This window comes from Homarus americanus, unplaced genomic scaffold, assembly GCF_018991925.1.
Source record: "Homarus americanus isolate GMGI-L3 unplaced genomic scaffold, GMGI_Hamer_2.0 scaffold34360, whole genome shotgun sequence".
NCBI lineage: Eukaryota > Metazoa > Arthropoda > Malacostraca > Decapoda > Nephropidae > Homarus > Homarus americanus.
In genome coordinates, this window is record NW_024739403.1 from 1,219,954 (window position 1) to 1,242,433 (window position 22,480).

The window sequence follows — 22,480 nt, forward strand, 5'->3', positions numbered from 1 at the left end:
TAACTGAAAACCATTCGAAAAGCGATTATGGTAACATCTTTTGAACGAAAGAATGCGAAAGTCATTGCTTTCGTCACTTTCCACTGTAATACGTAAGTCATTTCAGCAAAAATATTACATTTCCATATTCTCAGAAATAAATAGTGGTTTTGCTGAAACGTAATGTATTTCAATGTAAATTAGGATAAACTACATGAAAACAAAAGACTTTACATAACCTTCCGATGTTCAAGATATGTTACTCGTTTTTTTTAATAGTTTTCGGTTAAAATACTCTTATATTAGTGATATTCTATTCATACTGTGCTTGATATTATACATTCACAGAAATGTAATATTTTTGCAACTACAATGCTGATGTCAACACAAGCGTGGTTACAGCGAGACTGACTGACTGAGGGAGCGCGGGAACTCGGGGTGGCGCGGGCGATGTGTGTGTGTGTGTGTGTGTGTGTGTGTGTGTGTGTGTGTGTGTGTGTGTGTGTGTGGCTCGCGATTTGAATAATGTATATTCCTTTGAATGAATATTCCTCCAGCGGCAATCCGCGTATTTGCAAATCCGTGTAAGTTAAACCCGCGTATGTTAAGGGCCGACTGTACTCTAACAATTCAAAATGGCTTCCAAGCACCCATCAAATGCTACCGATGCCTGTGTTGTAAAGAAGCAACATAATAAAATGGAGGTTTTAAACCGGGAGGAGGAGCCACCCACCAGGTCTCAGTGACTCGCCACCCTCCTCCACTCCACTACCCACCACACACTCACTCCACCACCTCTGTCCATCAGTGAGTACAATACAAAATGATTTAGTTTATTTATATATACAGTATACTATTCTCCATAAAAATTCCATTGAATTTCTGTATATGTAATGTATTTCATGGGCAAAGGGAGACTCAGGAACGTAACTCCCGTATTTTATCTATTTCTTAAGGGGAAAATTAATTCCATTACCAGTCTTTCCATTAACGTTGCGATTTTCAGGAACGGAACCACAACGTTTAGCAAGGACTTACTGTACTATATTTACTTTTTTATTTTTCTGTCAAGTCATGTAATATTCTGGAATACCAACTCATGATAACCAACAACTTTAGGATAGTGTTTTTATAAGCAAACTTCTTTCTTACCTTTAAAATACCCCCTGCCAAAATGGAAATAATTGCAACAATTTTCTTCATATTTTCATCCTGAACATGAATCTATATCAATGCGTCAGCTTCCAGCAATGCCATATTAACTTGTATACATTACTGCATATGATTTGTTCTAGGTTAAGTACTGCACAGTATTAGTTTAGGTAATATTTGAAGAGGTAACTGGGGAGTGTTCGGTGGGTTGTTAGGAAGCATCTGTCAACAGACAAAAACTGTGAGTTCTTGTATATACAGACCATATTTAATCCACAAAAACTTGGGGAAAACAAAGTACAAAAGTTGCAATTCCTCCGCCCTTTTATATATTTTAGAGGCAAGAAGTTTTCTTCTTCAATTTTTTTCAGTAATTTATGAGGAAACCACTAACACCAGAAGGAGTTGTTCAGTTTTGTTCAGTTTTTCCATAAGATGTTCTTATCGTTATAGGAAGTATTTTAAAAGAGGCGACAACTTTGTAGAAGGCAGGGCATGAAAGATAAGGGAAATCGTGGTGTAAAACACGGTGAAAAATGGATCACATGACACTAAAATGATGTCTCAATGTACTTTGTACGTGAAGAAATTATTTATTTACCATAAATACTCCTCCGAAAAATCCGCCGTGTCACTTCGTGTTGTCATCTGCTCTGTTTGCTTACAACCGACCCATTTGGTCCGAGCATACTCTCACATCCACAGCCCCCCCGGCTAGGATGTTAGGTAAGGTTAAGTATGATTCTTTGGTTCATTAGGTCAGGTTCTATTACTACGGTATTACTTTTTACTTTTACCATCTCTGCCAATGATCGGCTTGTCAGCCACTTGGGCTGTCAGTCACTTTTACTAAGTAAATTTTGCCTCTTTTAAAATGCTTACTATAATGATAAGAACATATAGTATGTGGAAAACATGAACAAAATCGAACAGCTCCTTCTGGTGGTAGTGCAGTTCTCAGACATTACCTAAAATACTTACAAAACTATAGTGATAAGAACATATGAAAAAAATTAGTAAAATCGAATGGTAAAATTATCCTTTCGGTCATCCCTATATTTAGATATCCAAATTAATCTCACCTAACCAACCTAACTTAATGTAACCTAACCTAACCTACATCTAACCTAACGACGGGCTTTGCTCCCCCAGACCCCCCTAAGACTCCCCGGATGACCGAAACTAAAATAATAACAATCGAACAACTCCGGTAATTATTTATGACTTCACAGTCGCTGATTTTTCATAGAAAACAATTTTCAAAATACCGTAATTTCACTGTTTTATAGTGGACAATCTTAGTTATGGAAAATGTTTTAAAAATTGGTTATTTCTAAATTAAATCAAAACCTACCTTAGTTGATAAGAATAACAAGCATCAGAAGCATTGTTGGAAGACCACACCAACCTAACCAAAGAAATCTACCTAACCTTACCTAACTTCCTTCCTAGCTGTGAAACTCAACCCTCCAGATCCCCCAGCATATTAAACAGAAAGAACTTACTATTATATGATGTAATTTTAGGATTTTGTGGATACGAGTTCAGCACCTCGACCCATGTGGCTCATAAAAATACACTGGTCACTGGCGTCGATTGGAGATGACTGGATGTGTACCGCCACATCATGCCAAGAAAGACAAAGTAGTACGCACCTAGTCACCTGATTATCTACCAAATGAAGAAATTTCCATAAAAATTATGATAATTATATAGGACTAACCAGCAAGCGAAATTGATTGAAAACAATTATGAAAACACTGTTGTACTTTGTGGAAATATGTTAAAAAATGGATATTTTAAAAATAAATGTTACTTAACATTTGTGGGTATAAAAAACTTCCTTGCCGAGCCCCCCCCCGGGATCCCCCGCTATATTAAACAGAAAGAACTTAATATGATAAGGTGAGATTTGAGGAATTTTCTGGACATAAGATGATACGTTCGCATCGGTACTGTGCACCCTGGGCGGCGGAGTGATTTACTGTGTTGGCGGGTTCCACAATAAATGATTATCATATCAGAACTCACTGATGAAAATAATGTAAGAAAATAAACAGTCTCTATGTAAAGGAACAATGCTGTGATCTTTAAACAATTGAAGGGTCTCGTTGTCTTTACCCCAAAATTCACAAATTACGTCCATGTAAGATCAGCGACAACCTTCACACGACATGCTGAAAAACAAACTGCCTCGGGTGCGGGAAGCCCCTCAGCAGAGCATGGCCTCATTACCAACCGCAAGACAAATTAGTGCGCGCCTATGCGCCTAATTATCTATGAAATTAGCAATTTCCACAATAAATGATTATCATATCAGAACTCACTGATAAAAATAATGTAAGAAAATAAACAGTAATAAAAATAACTCGTCCGTGGGTTAGTCATATATATTAACCGTAACCCAACCTATCCTAACAAACTTAATGTATATCTAACCTAACCTGGAGGAAGAGCGGGCCCTAAGATTCCCCAAACGACCGAAACTAAAATAATACTGAAAAAAGGTAATTATGAGAACACAACTACCATCAGAAGGAGTTGTGGCTAAACCGGGGAACTTGACAACTGATGCGTTATTTGTTTTGATGTTTATATTCTTACTATATTTTCATCAGTGAGTTCTGATATAATAATCTGGGTTACATTAGGTTAGTTTGGATATCTTAATACAGGGATGACCGAAACTAAAATTTTACCCTTTTTTCCCATATAGTTACTAGTACTCCAGAGTATTGCTACTGATTTTTGTCGTGAGCAGTAATGTACATGTTAAACACTAACAAACCTCATCATGAATGTATATCACTCAGTGGTCCATTCCTATCAAGTCTAAAATTCTGCAACTGCTTTGCCAAATTGCTCAAGCCCTAAAAGCAGAGGCCACAGTACTGTACTTGCAATTCCTTAGGCAAATACAAATGAAATTTTTCCTTGGCTCCAACACTAGATTTACTTTTAGTTAAACCCTAAAGAAAACAAACCACGATTTAATTACCCATGACCCAGTCTAAAACATAGCATTAAATCAACTGATCAAAGGTATAAAACAATTCTCCAGATTAAAAAGAACAAGAGAGTTGTCAAAAATAATCAAATACATTTTCGAAGGACATCCCATAGAAGTGTCATAAAATAGTCTGAACTATGCGAAAAACATTTTGGTAAATTTCCTGATTAACACCCAACTCATAAGGTAGGTGGTTGGGCCATTAGTATTACTGTGCGTGATTTGGGTGTTAATATGGTAAAATACCAGTGTTTTGATTAAGAAGTTGAGTTGGGCCCACTTTTGCAAATTTACCAAATAATTTTACTACCTTACTACTAGTTCAGAAGGTTTACAGAACCTTCATTACCTTCACGACCAATCTATACTGTAAAATTGCGAGCCAAAACACGACTCTGCCATACACTACCTCAATTGAACCTCCAATCTCGTTCTTTTTGTTCATTCTTGTTAACCTGTTGCATGTTATTTTCACATTTGTTCATGCATGTCGCCACTCTACGGTATGTTGATGTTTTTATATTTCCCACTTGCGATGGATGCAAGTTTATCATTGGTTCTTTCTCTTTGGTGCAGCCAATCACAACATATGTATCTTTCAAATTTCTCTGCTCTGATTGGTTCACCTTCGGCCTTTCTGGTACATTCTACCAATAACAGGAATTTTCACTGGTCGATGGGAGGATTCGAGGGAGACTCGTTTTATGTAATAGGGACTAAGAAACTAAATACGACAAAATTTCTCAAAATATTTTTATAACAGGATGAAGTTTATTGAAAAATACCAAAAAACATATTGTAAAATAGAAACTTATATAACCTTGTTATTACTTGTATGTTATCGTTATCTACAGCAGAGGCGAAGGCGTTTTCTTATGCAACAGTTTTCCTGATACATTTTCCTGTTATTTGTCTAGTAAACACCAAGGTCTACACTCTACAACCTTAGTATACATAAAGAAATGAAAACAACAATTTTGTCTGCATCAATGATGTATCTAAAGTGATTGGAATAATCAATAGTGAACATGTAGTTTTAAAAATAATTTTTAATTTTAGTTTTTGCCTATAGCGAATGTTATTATGATGCTACTATAGCGTGCGGTGTATATCTACTGTATTGTATAATCTGACCTAACCTAACTTAACCTAAATATCTTATAGACCGCACGCTATATTTGTACCGTTATTTTCCTGGTTATTGTTCTCTGAAACACCTATAGTGTCCCATCATTGACTTGTTCCCTATATCCTTCTAGAAAAATATTATATGTGATAACCTGGTGTATTTCACCAAATATGTTTTCCTGACTAAATAAAATAGCTACACTGGCAATGAAAATTATTTTCCTAACATCCTAGGCTGGACGTCAGTACTACGACGGGGGAAGAGAATAATCTCAGGTGACTCACTGAATCGATTGGGTGGCGATAAAATCCAGATGGTGGTGATAAAGTAACGTTTAAATACTTTGAGTTCCTGATTATTTTTATATTCCAGAGAAACTTCACGAGATGTGAAGGGCCACTTGAAGGAAGGATAACGCATATCAGATTCCCTCCTTGAAAGACAGACATACTTCATCTCTATCAGATTATAGCATATATTTTTTCAGCTCATTCACGGAAGTTTAGGTTATCCTTGTGTGTGTGTGTGTATGATATTTATTTATCCGTATTAGCTGGTCGCGGTCAGTCATTTTTTTATTATGCACTGTTGGAAAGTACAGTAGTGAGCATGTATTAGCTCTAGAATGCATCTGAAAATATGTGCAGGTGTTGGTCACACGAACTGTCACAACATCCTCCGGTAGGATATTCGAAGAGCACACAATTGTTACGCCAAAAAAGTGTGGTCTTACAATTTTTGTGGCTTTTATAAATTGATGTTTTGACCTCTTGTGGGGTGGGAATCCGCTAGCTTCCTACATAAACACAGAGACGGATCCAGGGGTTCCTGGGGTACGTACTCCCCTTTTCATTAGAAAATCCCAATAATTTATCTTAATTGCAATATTTTACTGAGGCGTTTTTGTATAGTAAAAAATAATTAATATTGACCTCAGGTCTGTGCTCTTGATATTAGGACCTAATATTAAGTGCACATGACCTCAAAATGCCTATGATATTGGTAAAAAAAAATTATAGGGTGGGGGCGCTAAAAGTGCCCTCCCCCCTCCCCTAGCTGGGTGGGCTCGCTGTGTTCGCCATGTCACCCACAACTTCCTGGATCTGCCCTTCAAACACTTGGCTGAGTAATTACCTTTGTTTTGTTTTGTTTTTATAAATCTCTATTAAATCACCCGTTGTCCGTCTATAGTATATAAGCCAGGCAAGTGAAGGCGTAATAATCTCTTGGTAAGGGAGGTGCTGGAATGCAGGCACCTATTTGATGGCCCACATTGGGATGTTCTCAATCAACACACGATCGTCAAATACTGGGGATTGTACGAACTCGTATATACCTAAACATGTATTGGTGTTAGTCAAATCTGTTCTTAATGAGCTCACACTTGGTGCTGTCACAACATTTTCTGGGAGGTTAATCCGAGAGATCACAACTCTCACTCCAAAGAAGTTAGCTTTGGCAGTTTTCTGTTATGATAGCTTCTTTAACTTAAGGCTTTTTCCAGAGGTATGTACACTATTTCCCTTTGAGGTGGTTAAAATATTCTCTTAAATCACCCTTTGTCCTCTGATAGTACAGTATATAGTAGGACTAGGCAATTGAATACGTTCTAATCTGTTTTGGCAAGTGAGGTGTCTGAATGCTGGCACTAGTTTGATGGTTTTCGAGGCATTCTCAATGAGGTAGAGAGATGCGTTCATATCTAAACTTACCCGACGTTGCAAATTGCCCAAAATGCGAATTCATAACACTGCAAAATATTTTTATTTTTTTCTAAATACCCTGTAACGAGAAAACATAATATTCAGTTCTTAAATACCTTTCAATATTTTTCACGAGGAGCATATTTTCTGTAGTCAATGATGCCATCGGATTGTGAGTCTCCAACTTGGCGTGTAGGTGTTTGAAACTAGATATTAAGTAATACATTATTCTCTAGTTAAAAGAAAAACTGGTCCTTGTTCAGCTAAGCATATGTAAAAACATAGAACTTAACCATTTTAGGCTCACATCATTAACAGAGTTGACGTTAAGGTTATAGACATACAAACAAATATAGCCTAAGAACTATACTGTATCTATATTGCATTTTTACTTCACAATTAAAGCTTAAGGTCTAAGCTAAGGCCACATCTGAAGTTTAACAGTGATCGCGACACCAAATAGGAACAAAAAATGGGTAGCTTTTTCTGCAAATATTAATCATCACCACGATGATAGTTACCATGTAATATTAGTTATTTATAATACAATTAAACAGTCCAAGAAAATTTTCTTATAATTATATTTAATTGGAAATGAATGTCACCTCTGTGGCCCGGTTTTGGTTCCGTATCGGATGTGAGGAGGGAGTTGTCTATTGTAACTACTAAAGAGAGCATGTTTTCTCCAGGCACAGCCAAGTTCCCAACAATATGTTGCAACGATCATCTTCCATTTTCTGTAAATGCTCGAAGTGTAAGTGTGGCGCGGTTGTGTCCCCAATACGAGTTGGTGCTGTCCTCCAGCCTCTCATTGTCATACAGTAGTTTTAGCAAATTTTTCCCATGTTGGTACTACAGACATGTTTTAGCACATTCCAGTCTCATTCCTTCAATGTACAGTATACTGTATGTATATCGTAACACGGCACAATAGCTGAATATCTTCTTGTGTCTTTAGCTAAGTAATAATCATCTTACAAGTCTATTTCAACTAAGTCAACATAATACACTATCCTATTTTATTGACGTTAATTCCATAATTTTCCATCAGTACCCAAATCTTGATAAAACCACACAGGAAAAGGGAAACAATGGTGCTCCAGTGTTTCTCTTTTCCTGTGTGGTTTTATCAAGATTTATCTTCACTACGTTTCCATTGTGGATCTACATGAAGTATCTAAATAAAAATTCGCTGACATAAAAATATAATCTGACAGAGATAAGTGCGCACGTAGCAGCAACGTACGTAATTATAGAGATAAAACGTAATGTACAGTACACTAAACCAACATTATCTGAGAGTGAAAGGCGGCATGAGTTACACAATGCAATAACACATGTGCGTCTTAACACAACTCACCTATATTACCACCAAATTTTCTCATCCACAAAGAATCTAGAGACAGTGAGGTTGTCGTTATATAACAATAAATCATCGTGTAACTGGCCGCCTCTTAAGGACGCCACTTCCTTAAATAGGCCATGTATCCTAAAGCACGTCATCACTTACCACACGACTTCGTTTCTTTGTCGGGTACAAATTATATTGAATAATTTATGTGTATTAAATTACACAGTTCGAATTACCGGACGGTAAAAAAAAATTAAGTGCGTTTGTAAATGTTAAAAAGTACATAGGTTTATCTTTCTCATGCTATGGACAATTACTCGATTTTTTTCCCTTCACCGTCTGTTCTGAATTATTATAATATAACCTGCATATTTACCTACAGGCTTTCCATTTGATCTTTTGATTATTGCTCAGTTCATACGACAGTAACTGATGTTCCCAATTCCTTTGTTTCTTGCGTCAGTCGCCATTCCAAGCAGTGTGGTTACGTAACTTATCAACACATACCTTCCTGACTGTTCCTTCTCCTGCTCCCTCACTCCCGCACACCGCATTCAGTTTCAGTGTTGCGCCATATGTTGCCGGCGGTTCAGGACTCACACATTGAAACTACAGTAATGTGTCCCAGTTTCTTCTTGAGCTTCCCCAGTTAACCCTTTTATTAACTGCAACAAATGAGTACATGCATGCAGCATGTTAATTATTTATAATGCTTAATTTGAATATTTCTGCCTTGATGTTGTTGGTGGATAATATTTTGTGAATTTATAGGGAAGGGGAAGTGGAGGTTGGGGGGCGGGGGGTGACCCTTCCTTGACGCAACACTATGATGTGTGCTAAGACTGGTGTGCTCACTCACCCAGCTCATTTCTTCTCCCTCCTCTATTTATAACCTATATTCAATTGCAAATGTTGGAGTTATATTTAAAATCAGTCTTTTCACTGATCCGTTACAATCATCAAACACGAATAATTAAATTGCTATAATGAAATTTTTAAAATTCGAAGATATTAACACTTACTGCTGTGCCCTCTTTGTTTACAAATCTATAAATCACTTGCTTGACAATAATTACTTCCAGTTCCGGAATAATCAGAGATACAACTTAAGGCACCCAGAGCTACTAAGACCACCCCCCATGCGCTCCTCTCAGTCCCAGACCTCCATAAAATATCATGGTGTGAAGGTATGGAACAACTTACCCCCACCCATCCGAGCAAAGACTACGCTCCCTTCCTTTAAATCATCTCTAAAAAAATATCTATTGTCGAAGTATTAATATTTCTTGTAACACTTACTATATATACAGTACCTGCTTTTATTGTACCACCAAATCCGTTTTATCGGAAATTATCATGTAAATAAATAATTACCATTGCAATACACATAATTGCCAACTAGACATAATCCTGAAAGCTCTGTCCTCTTGTTCAACCTTATTACTGCACGACCCAGGTTGTACTGCTCCCCCATTATACTTGTTTTCAAATTCCACTCTAATTTATATGTATATGTGTATGTATATATATATATATATATATATATATATATATATATATAGTGTGTATATATATATATATATATATATATATATATATATATATATATATATATATATATATATATATATATATATATATATATATATATATATATATATATATATATATATATATATATATATATATATATATATGTGTGTGTGTATATATGTATAGGTATGTGTATATGTATGTATAAATAAAAAATAAAAATAAATAAAAATAATAAATAATAAAATAAATAAATATTGAAGTGATAACCGTGGTAACATTATGAGATGTACTTATTACTACCATGCTATCGTACTATTCCAGATGATACTAAATGTTACATAATATTTCCTTGAGATAAATGTATAGTATATATATCAGGTGCCTCAAAGAGTGCTCAGGTTCTCAACTGGCTCAGCCATGTTAATATTGTTATTATTATCCACTCTGTATCTGTATTTTTCTAGCTAAATAAACTGTTACAATTCAATTCAAACAATAGTGACTGTCCATCCACACCTGAGTAGAGCAGCAGTTCACCGCAGTCACCACCTCCCTCACAGCCGTGTCGTTTTACGATAATATGATCTACTTAAACCTACATCACACCACTTGCAAAACTATGCGCAAAATAAGAACATCAAATTTATTTTCACATAAACGTTACATTTTAAATCTTCAGTACTCTGATCGTATATTCTGTAGTAAACTGCCTTAGAACGGGGTTTACTCCGTGTAACCGCCTTAGTTAAGGACGGTCTGGTGACAGGCGAGTCGAAGGGAATGAGTGAAACCTGCCTTTTGACGCACTCAATATTTATTGATATGGTCAAAACCTGCAGAGAACAAGGTGTTCATTAGTATTACATGGTGGTCCATCTGATACATAATTTGTTAGTCTCACACAATTTTATCTTGAATTACATAAGATCATTAAACATAGTGACATAATACAAAGTACATAACTCTATTAATCTTAGTTGTGCTTCATTCCACTTTGTCTTCTTGCTCCAGATAAGGCAGGAAACGAGTAGGCATAATTGGTCCACAATATTTCAGTCTTGAGGGGTACGTCATCACGAACGCTGTACTTAAAAGTACGGGTCGATGTAAATCAGTATGGCGTTCCAAGAGACAACAGTTCTGTGTAAATTGCCTTAGCATAAAACTCAGGGACAGGATTGTGAGTTGGTGTGTTCACTACTGCCAGCAGAGGGTGGAGATGATGCTCACAGTATGGCTGTAAAGGATGGTCTGAGAGTTAGGGAAGCCAGACAGTCACCGCCACCGTCTACTCAGCAGAAACCAGGACTGCTCGGCTGTAAACATCCCCTCAGCTCGCTCCACTCCCCTCTCCTATATCTTCAATACTCTCATAACTAAACTATTTCTAGCAATTTATCAACACTGTCCATGTGGTTCCCCGTGGGCGGTAACATTCCGAAACGCTTGTTCTATGGCTGTGACGTTTACAAACATCTGGCGAGGTCACAGGTCACAAGGGAGGTCGCGGCCCTTAACTCGTGAGACATAAAGGCAAGCATGAACTTTGCATGCTTCCCTGTTGGGCGCTGTAAACGCTTCTGCGCTTCACCTTACACAAGGATGTAGGGGGTGCCCCCAAAAAAAAGGTCGCGGCGTACGTGGTCGTTGGCTGAGAGATTTATGTTTGTATAACAGTGTTGTGCATGCTCAACTGTCATAAATGCGGTCTTCGAGATATATGACTCGGATTGTTATCGACGCTGGCTTAAGCTACACAGTGCTGGTATTTGCTGCCTTCAGCACCTCCACTCAGCATTGAGTGCCTCTCAGTGGCTCAACCGATGTGCCGTCTACGAGTGTCACCTTACCCAAACAAACATAAATATATATATATATATATATATATATATATATATATATATATATATATATATATTGTGTGTGTGTGTGTTTCTTCATGAGGCAAGGATAATTTACATGACACAGCGATGTAACACTACAATCTCCTGGGTGTAGGTGTGCTGATGCTCTACAACTGATCACGCAACCTCGCCCACATTAATACACCTACACACAGTGAGCAGGTGTACAGTATATGTTGGCCGAAAATTATGATTGCGTTGTGACGGCTCTGAAGCCATATCATCATATGTAGATCACATGTATGTGCCCTTGATGTGTTTGTGTACGTGGTGGGTGTGTTTACAGTGGATAAGTGTGTGTGTGTGTGTGTGCGCGTATTTACAGGTGTAGACATTGATGTATGTACGAGGACGCATGTCTGATATGTGGATGTGTGATTTGTTTAAGTTTCGTGATGTATATTTGTTATTTTGCGTATGTGCGTTTATGCGTGTATAATTTGGAAATATCTATGCAACTTGTGTGTATTTTTTATGTTTGCAGGTTGTTTCATCATATCTGTTATTGTATGTACAGTATATTTTTAAAAGTGCTTATATTTCTGTACGTGTACATGCTTGCGTCTATGCATGATCTAAACTGTGGCTTAATTGTTTGTGCATATGTGATTTTATGAACTGTATGTATGTATGTATGTATGTATGTATGTGCATACTTATTGGGTACGTGTCTAAGTGATTTTGTGACTATGAGAGCGTGCATATAGCTAGGGGAGAATGTAAGTGTACGTGTACGTATGTGCGTGTGTATATGCACTGTGTACCTAATTATATGAGCACATTGCAACTTCACTCAGATTGTACGTAATTAGACACACTAATGTATATCCTACGAAGCTGAATTACGTATAAAAGTACACAAATATTGGGGAAGGAAAAAACATATCTTTTTGTGGAAAACCTGTACACGAACGTCTATATTTATAACAGGTTTCGCTTAGGTTAGATTACAGGAATTTGATTCGGTTTAGTTGGGTTAACAGGTTAGTGTGTGACATCTCACTGTATGACAGCTCGCCTGCGACACAGCTCTTGTCAATGACAGATCCACCTGGCATGAGAGTAGACTCACAAGGTACAGCATCCATATTTCATAACTATAGAACTATCACCACTTACAGCAAGGCAATGACATTGTGTTATAGTGATTTGTTTTGTTTTGGTGGCGTACAGTTGGTGGGGGAGGCGTGTGTACCTCCAGTTGGTGGCTGGGTCAACAACCTGTCCCACCGTTCCTCGCCCTTATATAGGCAGGTGTGGTCCAGACGTGTTTGGTTTACCTGTAGGTCACCTCACCCACACTACACTGACTCATAGACACACACATATATACAGTATATGTGTTCCATGTTTAATTCATCTGCAAATTATTTAAGATTAGTGTACAAAACATAACAAAATATTACTCTAAACGATATAGAATGACAAAATAAGGATAATTAATTTTAAAGAAATCTGAAAAAAGGATAATGAAAGTCATAATACTTTAGCCATGTGTCGGTATTTAACGTGAAATCCTCAGCCACTTGCCAAGTGCCTGAGTGCTGGTGTAGGCACAGAGTACACCGTACGTAAAGTCGGGATTCTATTTTAAACACGGCAGAGTTTGCTAGTGTAGGTGCGGAAGCTTCAGATATGTGTGATACTGGGGGGGGGGGGGTACGTTCAACTCCCCCACCCCAACTTCACTTTCCTCTCACTGGTGGGAGGGGAACCCCATCGCTCAAGTCGTGTGTAGGAGTAAGATGACTGTGCGACTCCAGGCTTTTTTTTTCAGTAGTTTGGTCCAAGGCTTTGATATATTTAGAGATGCCACATCTTATTAAGTATAAAAACTAACATTCTACTTACAAACATCAATGCAGCACACCCACACCAAGGAAATAGGTTCAGCTGTTCCAAGGGTTAAACCATTTTATTTCTGGTGCGTACGAAATTTTCATCATCAAAGATTATCCAAGGGAAAGTTTACTCTATGTTGTAAAGCTTTCATTTGATACACATGTTATATGAGTCTAATGAACTGGATGAGTGATTAATGAAGATCGCTCATCCGTGGGTGATGGGACCATCTCTCTAAGATTTTGAGTGGCTGTCAAGCGAATTGTGCATCATGATAATTGACTGGATGACGGACTACTTGGCAAAATGAAAGAGTGTTTGTTTGACTCCATGACTGAATGACGTTGTAAGTGAATGGTGGTAGTGAAAGATGGGTAAAGTGTGAGGACTAGTTGACTTAAAGATTTACTGCAAAAAGGCTGCTGATAAGGTGAGAACGAGATTTTTCTTCATACAGATAACACATCGAGAGCCTGATTGTCTGACAGAACTCTACTGAGAATAATGACTATATTAGTGACATTGATACACGTGACTATTGTGATGATATACTAAGTCTGTTATGACGATACGCGTGATTATAGTACTGATAAACGTCTATAGTGATAGTACATATAATTATAGTGATGATACAGACCCAGTTTATAGTGGTTAATGAAATGCGAAACAGGGAGAGGTCATTAACTACTCTCAGAGAAAAGAAACTATTGTTTTTGCTCCTGTTTATTTAATAAAACTGATACATGTTAGCAACCTACACAATTCAGTCGTAGGATGACCCTCAGATATAGTATTGTAAATGTGTCGTGAAAAGTAAAACGAAAAATGTAATTACAGTTATGTATAATTAATTAGAATATACTTGTATTTTTTTTACACAAAGTACTACATTCAGGCAGTACATTATACATCAAAGTAGGAAGTCTGCATATTGTGCTCTGAATTGCTGATACCGTTATGAAACTGCACCATTGTCATACCCTGAGACTTGATAGTATAACCTACAGACGACAGCCATTGGGTCAGTACTACCAGCCTAAGGAATATGCAGTCTTCAGAAGTTCTGCAGGCCCCTGAAAAAACAGATGACTATTTACATCTCATGACGGGCGAGGGGCGACCTAATCGAAGTGTATAAACATCTTAGAGGGCAATACTCGGTCGAATGTACATACGTGGAGCTGGTGGACGTTCGCCCCACAATGGGTGAAGAAGCCACAAGTCCAGAAAACTGTAAGGGCAAAACTTTTCAGAGTGAGAAATGTGACTCTTAGAACAATCTGCCGGAGAGCATTGTGACGGCACCGAGTGTGAGCTCATTCAAGGCCAGACTTGACCAACACTGGTAAACGTTTCGATACATTCAGGAGCAAGTGCATGCCGAGTATGTGCCAACAGTAGTATCAGAGACGTGACCGACCGCCCAAGCGGCTAACGAGCCGATCAGTAGCGAAGAGGATAAAAGTAAAAGTAAAAATAAGATGACATGCTATGCTGAGTACACAGAGCACACACTGGAGGGAATTCATGACAGTATTGCTAGGTACTGTAATTGACTATGTGAAATTGGTGCGAATTTTCATGCTTTTCAATCGAGCATGTGCAACGAATGATGTTGACCGATTCATTTATGTTCTCCAGCTTATGATACCAGTATTTTTTTGCTGGAAACAGGCCGAACTATATGCGAGATGGATGGTTCGATTCCACTTAAATTTTGTGAAAGCAAAGAACACACATCCTGGTATACGTCAAATATTGGATCAGGGGCATTGTCTGTTCGACGCACTGGAAAGTCCTCACAAAATATTTGGATGTCTTGAAATGTCTCCTTCAATACTTATCACCAGTCTTGATTTTGTTCCATGTCTTCTCATCAAATGGTTTTGGTATCTCACTTACAGCATATTTCTGGCTGATGTGAATAATAGGCCTACATGAGAGATGGTGCTTGTGATATTTTGCGATAAGCATGGTGACTCATTTTGTCGTAGATAATATATTTTTAAAGGAACATAAAATATTATTAGTTTAGTAATTAGCCACCGGCAAAGCTACTCCACACAAATCAGAAAGTAATTGAAATCTGCAGCTGAAACCGGGAAACTGCAAATAAAGGTAGAAACTTATGAGTAGTGTAGCTTTCAGCATATAAAACACACCAAGTAAACCTCGATAGAACACTAAATCCTTTGATACCACTATTGTTTGCATAAATGAAAATTAGTGGCATTTAGTGGCTCAAACAGACGGTTGTAACAATCACACGCTGCACTTTGACCGAAAAGCAAAATTCAGATCATGCGAATACCTTAACTTACGGTAATTTCTCGAGAAATCCCCCAAGCGGATTTTTGCAAAAAAAAATAGTTGTTTTATTTTGAAGTTTTATTTATTTTTTGTCCTACAAGCAACCTTCCAACCCTTTAGCGGAAAAATACAAATAAAAGTGTCCAGCTGGCTCTTGGACTAACTGTTAACTCCCACGGCCTAAATGTTCACCATGTCTATATTAATCATGCTGAATTGTATAACTGCATAGTTTAGAACTTGTTTAGCCAAATGTAAATCTGCACGACAATATTATTGAATTAATATTATTATTACCGTATCTCGGGGTCAGTTCGAACCCATATGATAGTTTGAGATACTGATGAGGGATACGCGCTTTACCTCTGCACTGCCAACGCCCCGCCCCTATTTAATTGATTTCAGCTAGTGTTTTACGTTTTTTTTAACATTGAAAAGAATTTGAAATAAATTGTTTACCGCCATTATCAACCATGTTTAAGTAATTTTCAGATCTGATGCTATTAGTAATAAGACGAGTATTTGTTTACGTTGGACATTTAAGGTCTATTCTACACGAGAATATTTAGTTTGTATAATTCATTGAAAAACTTTCAATCCTGTATTAAAAACTAAGGTAGGCACAAATTTCAAAATTTGATGCCGTTTTTTAGGGTTAAATATTCAGTTTTCTTGAAAAGAGGATATTTAGTTACTTGTTCCCTTCCGAGTTACCACAGCTAGCGTATGAGCCTAACCGGCCTCGTGCTCTAGAATTTTCGTCAGTGTGTCATGGGCAGTGCTTGTGAGAGTATTAAGCGAGTAGCACTCTGCTAGTGACCCCCACTTCAACATTCCTCTTTGAAGTGTGTGTACTTATATCTATTTAGCATCGTAAGGGAACAGTGGCAAAAATGTCCGTCATTGGCATTGATTTCGGAAACGATGGGTGTTATATCGCTGTCGCTAGACAGGGCGGTATTGAAACTATTGCCAACGATTATAGCTTACGATCTACACCGTAAGTATAACCTTGTATTAATTTGTGATTGAAGATGTTAGCATGTCACAGTGTCTATAGATTATATATTTTGTTGTTTATTCATTTACAACTAAGGCGTAGGATCAATAAGGAGGCCTTATTAGTTTTTTGGATTTGTGCAACCACTTTACCCTTCGCTGGGTGAAGTTGTCAGCCATGTGGCAGCAGCGACTCCAGAAGTTTCCAGTATGAGCTAAACTTACGCCGAATTTTACAAGATTAACAAACTAAATAAAACAAAAGGGTGGTGAAAATGCATTTTCATAAAACAATGTGTGAAATTACGACGAACGTGAGACAATTGAGCAAAGTTCTGTTGCAGCGCTTTACGTCGTGACGTTTTGCTACTAAACATAGTTGCAAAGTTTGTTATGACGTCTCGACTGATATTGCAATGGGGAGATGGTTTTCATTTAGTGGTTTTCAGCAAGGAACTCTACATGTGATTATAAGTTACTTGATAGAAAACCTAAAAAAAATGCTGTACTAAAACTTGAATTTTTGGGGATTTTATTTTTTTCTCTAAAGTTTATTGGTCTGCTTATGGACCTTTACTATAGCTGTTTGTCCGATTTCATACTGAATTGGTTGGGGCTGATGATACAAATGATCTACCGGTAGATTACTGAATTATGACACTTGCAAACATAGATTTAGTTGGGTTGAATTAGGTCAAGTTTGCAGGTGATCAAATTCTGTAATCTACCTTGGGTCTGTGATTGGACAAAACCACTGCTACAGAACAATTACCATATATTTATCTAACTTGTAATGTTATGGTATGAAAGGTTAGTGATCTTTAATATAGGAAAATTCAGAACAGCTTTGCACTCTTATTATTAAAATAACAGGTCAATATTTGGAAAATGTCAACCTCAGAATTTAAAGGTATATTGATTTGCATTTAGGGGGAGAGAGGGGAAAAAGGCAATGGTGGAGGAGATGGTTAGCAGAAGAAATTACTTATGGAATTGCAAAAAATCCCCCCCCCTCGCCTCGGCATATTAAGCAGTAAGAACTTACTTTGGTAATCTTGGTGGAGGTAGCTAACACCAGAAGGCGTTGTTCAATTTCCTTAATTTTTTGCATAGATGTACTTATTATAGTAAGTATTTTAAAAGTGGTGACGTACTAGAACCTAATAGAACCTGATCTAACCAACCAAAAAACCTACCAAACTTCCTAGCCGACCCCATGCCATATTAAACAGAAAGTACTTATTTTGATAGCTGGTATTAATGAAAGCAACTTTGTTGGATCGTCATGGTGTTATTTAAATTTTTTTGTGGATGTAAGTGTACACTTGGACTGAGCGGGTCGGTTGTAAACAAACAGACATGATGTGACTGCAGGTTTTTTGGGGGAGTATTTATGGTAAATAATTTGTAAAGGTGCAAAGGACGTAGAGACGCCATTTTAGTGCCATATGATCAGTTTTCACTGTGATTTACCTCTGCACTTTCCCTCAACCTTCATGCCCTGCCTACAACAGGTGATTTATGATTGTAGAAAAAAGTAAAAAGCAAATCAAATTAAAATGTTGTTGCCTCTTTTAAAATACTAAGTACAGTACTGTACAATGATAAAACATCTGGACAAATTCGATCAACTCCTTCTGATGTTAGCCCTCTCCAGTATTACCTAGGTACCCTTACTTTGGTATCAGGCCACCAATGAGAGCACTCTTCTTCAAACAGAATTTTCTGGGTATGGGAAAAATTTTCTCAAATTCTCCAGAAAATGCTCCTCGGAAATTTTTCCCAAACCTGACATTTTCCAGGTTAGGAGGGATTCCGGCTAACTGTGTGTGTGTGTGTAAAATAATATATATATATATATATATATATATATATATATATATATATATATATATATATATATATATATATATATATATATATATATATATATATATATATATATATATATATATATATATATATATATATATATATATATATATATATATATATATATATATATGCAAGTAAATCACTGTAGGTGCGCGTGATCTAGGTATATGCTGATAACCACAAGGAAAGAAGAAAACACGAAGTTCCCAAGCGCTTTCGTGTAATTCACATCTTCAGGGGTGAGTACAGATTAAAGAGAAATACAAACCAAGGTGTATATATACAGAGGAGGGTGAGACCAGGTCCACAATGGTCAGGTATTAGGTAATGACCCTTCTAATCTTTAAATAGCACACAACGGTTGGTGGTCAGGTCAGATGGTCAGGTGACCCGACCTTCTCACCTGGTTACAAATCTTCTTAATTACAAAATTGTCCAGCTTGTACAAGCAGGACAATTTGTTGACACAACGAATGGTTATGTCCTCTGTCAGGTTACAGTGGTCAAACCCCGACAGCCCCAATGACCCCTACATACAGTATTGATAATCTCTAATGAACTCAACTGATCTCTCCTCGCCCGTGACCTCAAACATAAGAAAATAAGGAGTGCAATAGGCCAGTTGGCCTGTGCATGGCAGCTCCTTTCGAGAGTTACTACCACTCTCTATCATCCATGAATCTATCTAGCCTCCTTTTAAAACTTTCCAGCGTTCCAGCACTTACTACAAAGTTGCTAAGCTTGTTCCACTCGTCTACCACCCTATTTGTGAACCTAAACTTATCCAACTGAAATCCGTTGCTACGAGTCCTGTCCTGCTCGGATATTATAAGAACTTTATCTATATCGCCTTTATTGATTCCTTTCACCCACTTAAATACTTCTATCATATCTCCCCGCACTCTTCGTCTTTCTAGGGAATGCAAGTTTAGTTTCTTTAACCTATCCTGATATGGAAGGTTTCTAAGTCCCGGAATCATTTTCGTCATTCTTCGCTGCACTGACTCTAGTGAATTGATATCCATTCTATAATAAGGGCACCAGAACTGAACCGCGGTCTGACTAGCGCAAGATATAGTTGCAATAAGACCTCTGCACTCTTATTACTTACACTTCTAGATATAAAACCCACTACTCTGTTTGCCTTATTTCGAACATTAACGCACTGTTTTCTAGGCCGTAGGTCCGGGCTTACAAGTACCCCTAGGTCTCTTTCACAAGTCGACTTCTGTAGGTTGATGTTGTTAAGGCTGTATACATTGACAGTATTTGTTCTTACAATATTAAGTACGCTGCACTTGCTGGTGTTGAATTTCATTTGCCATTTTTCAGACCACCCCTGCACTTTATCTAGATCCTCCTGTAATGCATTTGCATCCTGCTCTGAAATTAATCTGCCGCCCTATTTTGGTGTCATCTGCAAACTTGCTTATCTCACTGCTGATCCCAGTATCTAGATCGTTTATGTAGATTATGAACAAGAGTGGGCCTAGTATTGACCCCTGGGGAACGCTACTGGTTACACGACCCCACCCAGATTTAACACCATCTACGCTGACCCTCTGCATTCTATCGGTGAGCCATGATTTTATCCAATTTAAAACTTTCCCCTCGATACCATGAGCCTTAATTTATCTCGGAAGCCTCTGATGCGGTACTCTGTCAATTGCTTTGCTAAAGTCTAAGTAAATAACATCGTAATTTTCGTCATTATCTACTACCTCGAAGACTTTCCTAAAAAACGTCAGCAGATTTGTTAGACAAGATTTTCCCTTTGTAAACCCATGTTGAGAGTCATAGATTAATTTGCTTTTCTCTAAATGCGATCGGATGTTATCTGCTATAATTGATTCAAGAAATTTCCCCACTACTGACGTCAAACTGATCGGCCGGTAATTTGATGCTGATGCTCTGTCTCCCTTTTTGAATATGGGTACTACATTTGCCTGTTTCCACAAGTCTGGCACAACTCCGGTGTCTAATGATTTTGTAAATAAATTTACGAGGGTTCCGCTAATCTGTTCCCTACACTCTTTCAAGACTCGAGGGAAAATTTCATCTGGCCCTGGGGATTTTGTCTTCTTTAGTTTATTTATCTTCTTAAGAACATCCTCTTTTCTGATAGTGATATTCTTTTATTTCTCTTCTTCCTTTCCCTTAAATATCAGTTACACCTCTGGAATTTCATTGCGAATTTCTTCTGTGGTAACTGATATATATATAAATATATATATATATATATATATATATATATATATATATATATATATATATATATATATATATATATATATATATATATATATATATATATATATATATATATATATATATATATATATATATATATATATATATATATATATATATATATATATATATATATTCAGTTTGACCCAGATTTCTACAGCATCACTTAATAGGGTATGTTCTCTCTGGACACAGTCCAATGCCACAGTAATAGGCTTAAGTCTCTCTAAATAGTCTTCTGCCTTTCTTTTTAATGCCTTATCATTAACTTCCTTTCAATTTTCTTTGCACACTTTGACAAGGGTCTCCCAGTTCTTTAAATAAGATTCAATAGAATCTGTCACTGTGTTCCATCGTGTGTCTGATGGCATCACTAGCATTGTTCCTCCTCTTCTATACAAAGATCCTGAGATGTGATGATTTCTGAAGTACTTAATGATTTCAGTAATGTGCTCCTTAATGTTCTTGATCTGCAGGTCTTGTGAAAGCAAATTTAACAGGTGTGCAGGGCAACCATATGTTATAATGGATTTATCTTGTCCGAATTCACTTCTCATTTTTGCCATATTAGCAGCATTATCTGTTACACAGCTTCTTACTGTGCATCCAAATTTGTCTTCACACTTTTTTGTAGCACATTCAGCTAATTTCAACAGATATTCAGCTGTGTGTCTTGATTCTGTGTCTATAGAGTCAACAAGATAAATACGGTTGTCCGCTGTTAAAGTTATACATACTATAGGCTCATTATGGACATTACTCCATCCATCCATAGAATATCTGAATATGTATAGCCTAGTGCCTACAGCCTGTTCACTCTAGCTTTGCAAAAATTTACAGCCCCTTGCTCCTTATTGACTGATATATAATGCTGGGAGAAGAGAATACTACAGTTCTTCTGAATTTCAATAGTATTTATTATCTTAGTTAACAATATATTTTATGTAAATATATACATTAATAATGAAACCTTATGATATGATCAAAGTTTTGCAAAACTGGAGAGAACAGACTATAGTACAGTACATAATTATGTAAATCCAAATAATGTTATTAACCTGCTGCTTTGCATATAATTTTCAATCATGTAGAATAAAAAGAGAAAACATTATTAGCAAAAAATCATTTTGATTTAATTCTTAATTTTTTTACTCTGATTTAAATCGATTTCAATCATGTGATTTAAATCATTTGATTTAAATCATAACAACCCTGATATATACACACACAGGTACTCCTTGACTTATGTCCTACTCGACTTACGACCACCACATTCGTATAAAATACTTTTCAAATTACTTATTTTCGAGTCTCGACGTTAGTGATCGCGCTGGGTACTGAAAAAATTTTCGTTAGTAATTTCCTTTAAAATGGCTGTCAAGCGTAAAAGTGAGTTCTTGTGGTGCCGAGAAGAAAAGAGACACCCATTTTAGATTTGCT

The 22,480-nt window shown here is 37.0% G+C and overlaps 2 protein-coding genes across 2 annotated transcripts in view; one reads left to right on the top strand and one right to left on the bottom strand.

Annotated features, from left to right (window-relative positions):
* LOC121874694 (serine/threonine-protein kinase PLK4-like) overlaps positions 1-4,773 on the bottom strand; it is a 33,539-nt gene extending 28,766 nt beyond the window's left edge. Inside the window, exon 1 of the mRNA XM_042378946.1 lies at positions 4,551-4,773. Coding sequence (XP_042234880.1) covers positions 4,551-4,586 — 36 coding nt within the window. The 5' untranslated portion in view covers positions 4,587-4,773. The remainder of the gene's footprint in view (positions 1-4,550) is intronic.
* An 11,890-nt stretch (positions 4,774-16,663) lies between these two features.
* Positions 16,664-22,480, top strand: part of LOC121874695 (97 kDa heat shock protein-like) — a 40,220-nt gene continuing 34,403 nt past the window's right edge. The window contains exon 1 of the mRNA XM_042378947.1: positions 16,664-16,916. Coding sequence (XP_042234881.1) covers positions 16,810-16,916 — 107 coding nt within the window. The 5' untranslated portion in view covers positions 16,664-16,809. The remainder of the gene's footprint in view (positions 16,917-22,480) is intronic.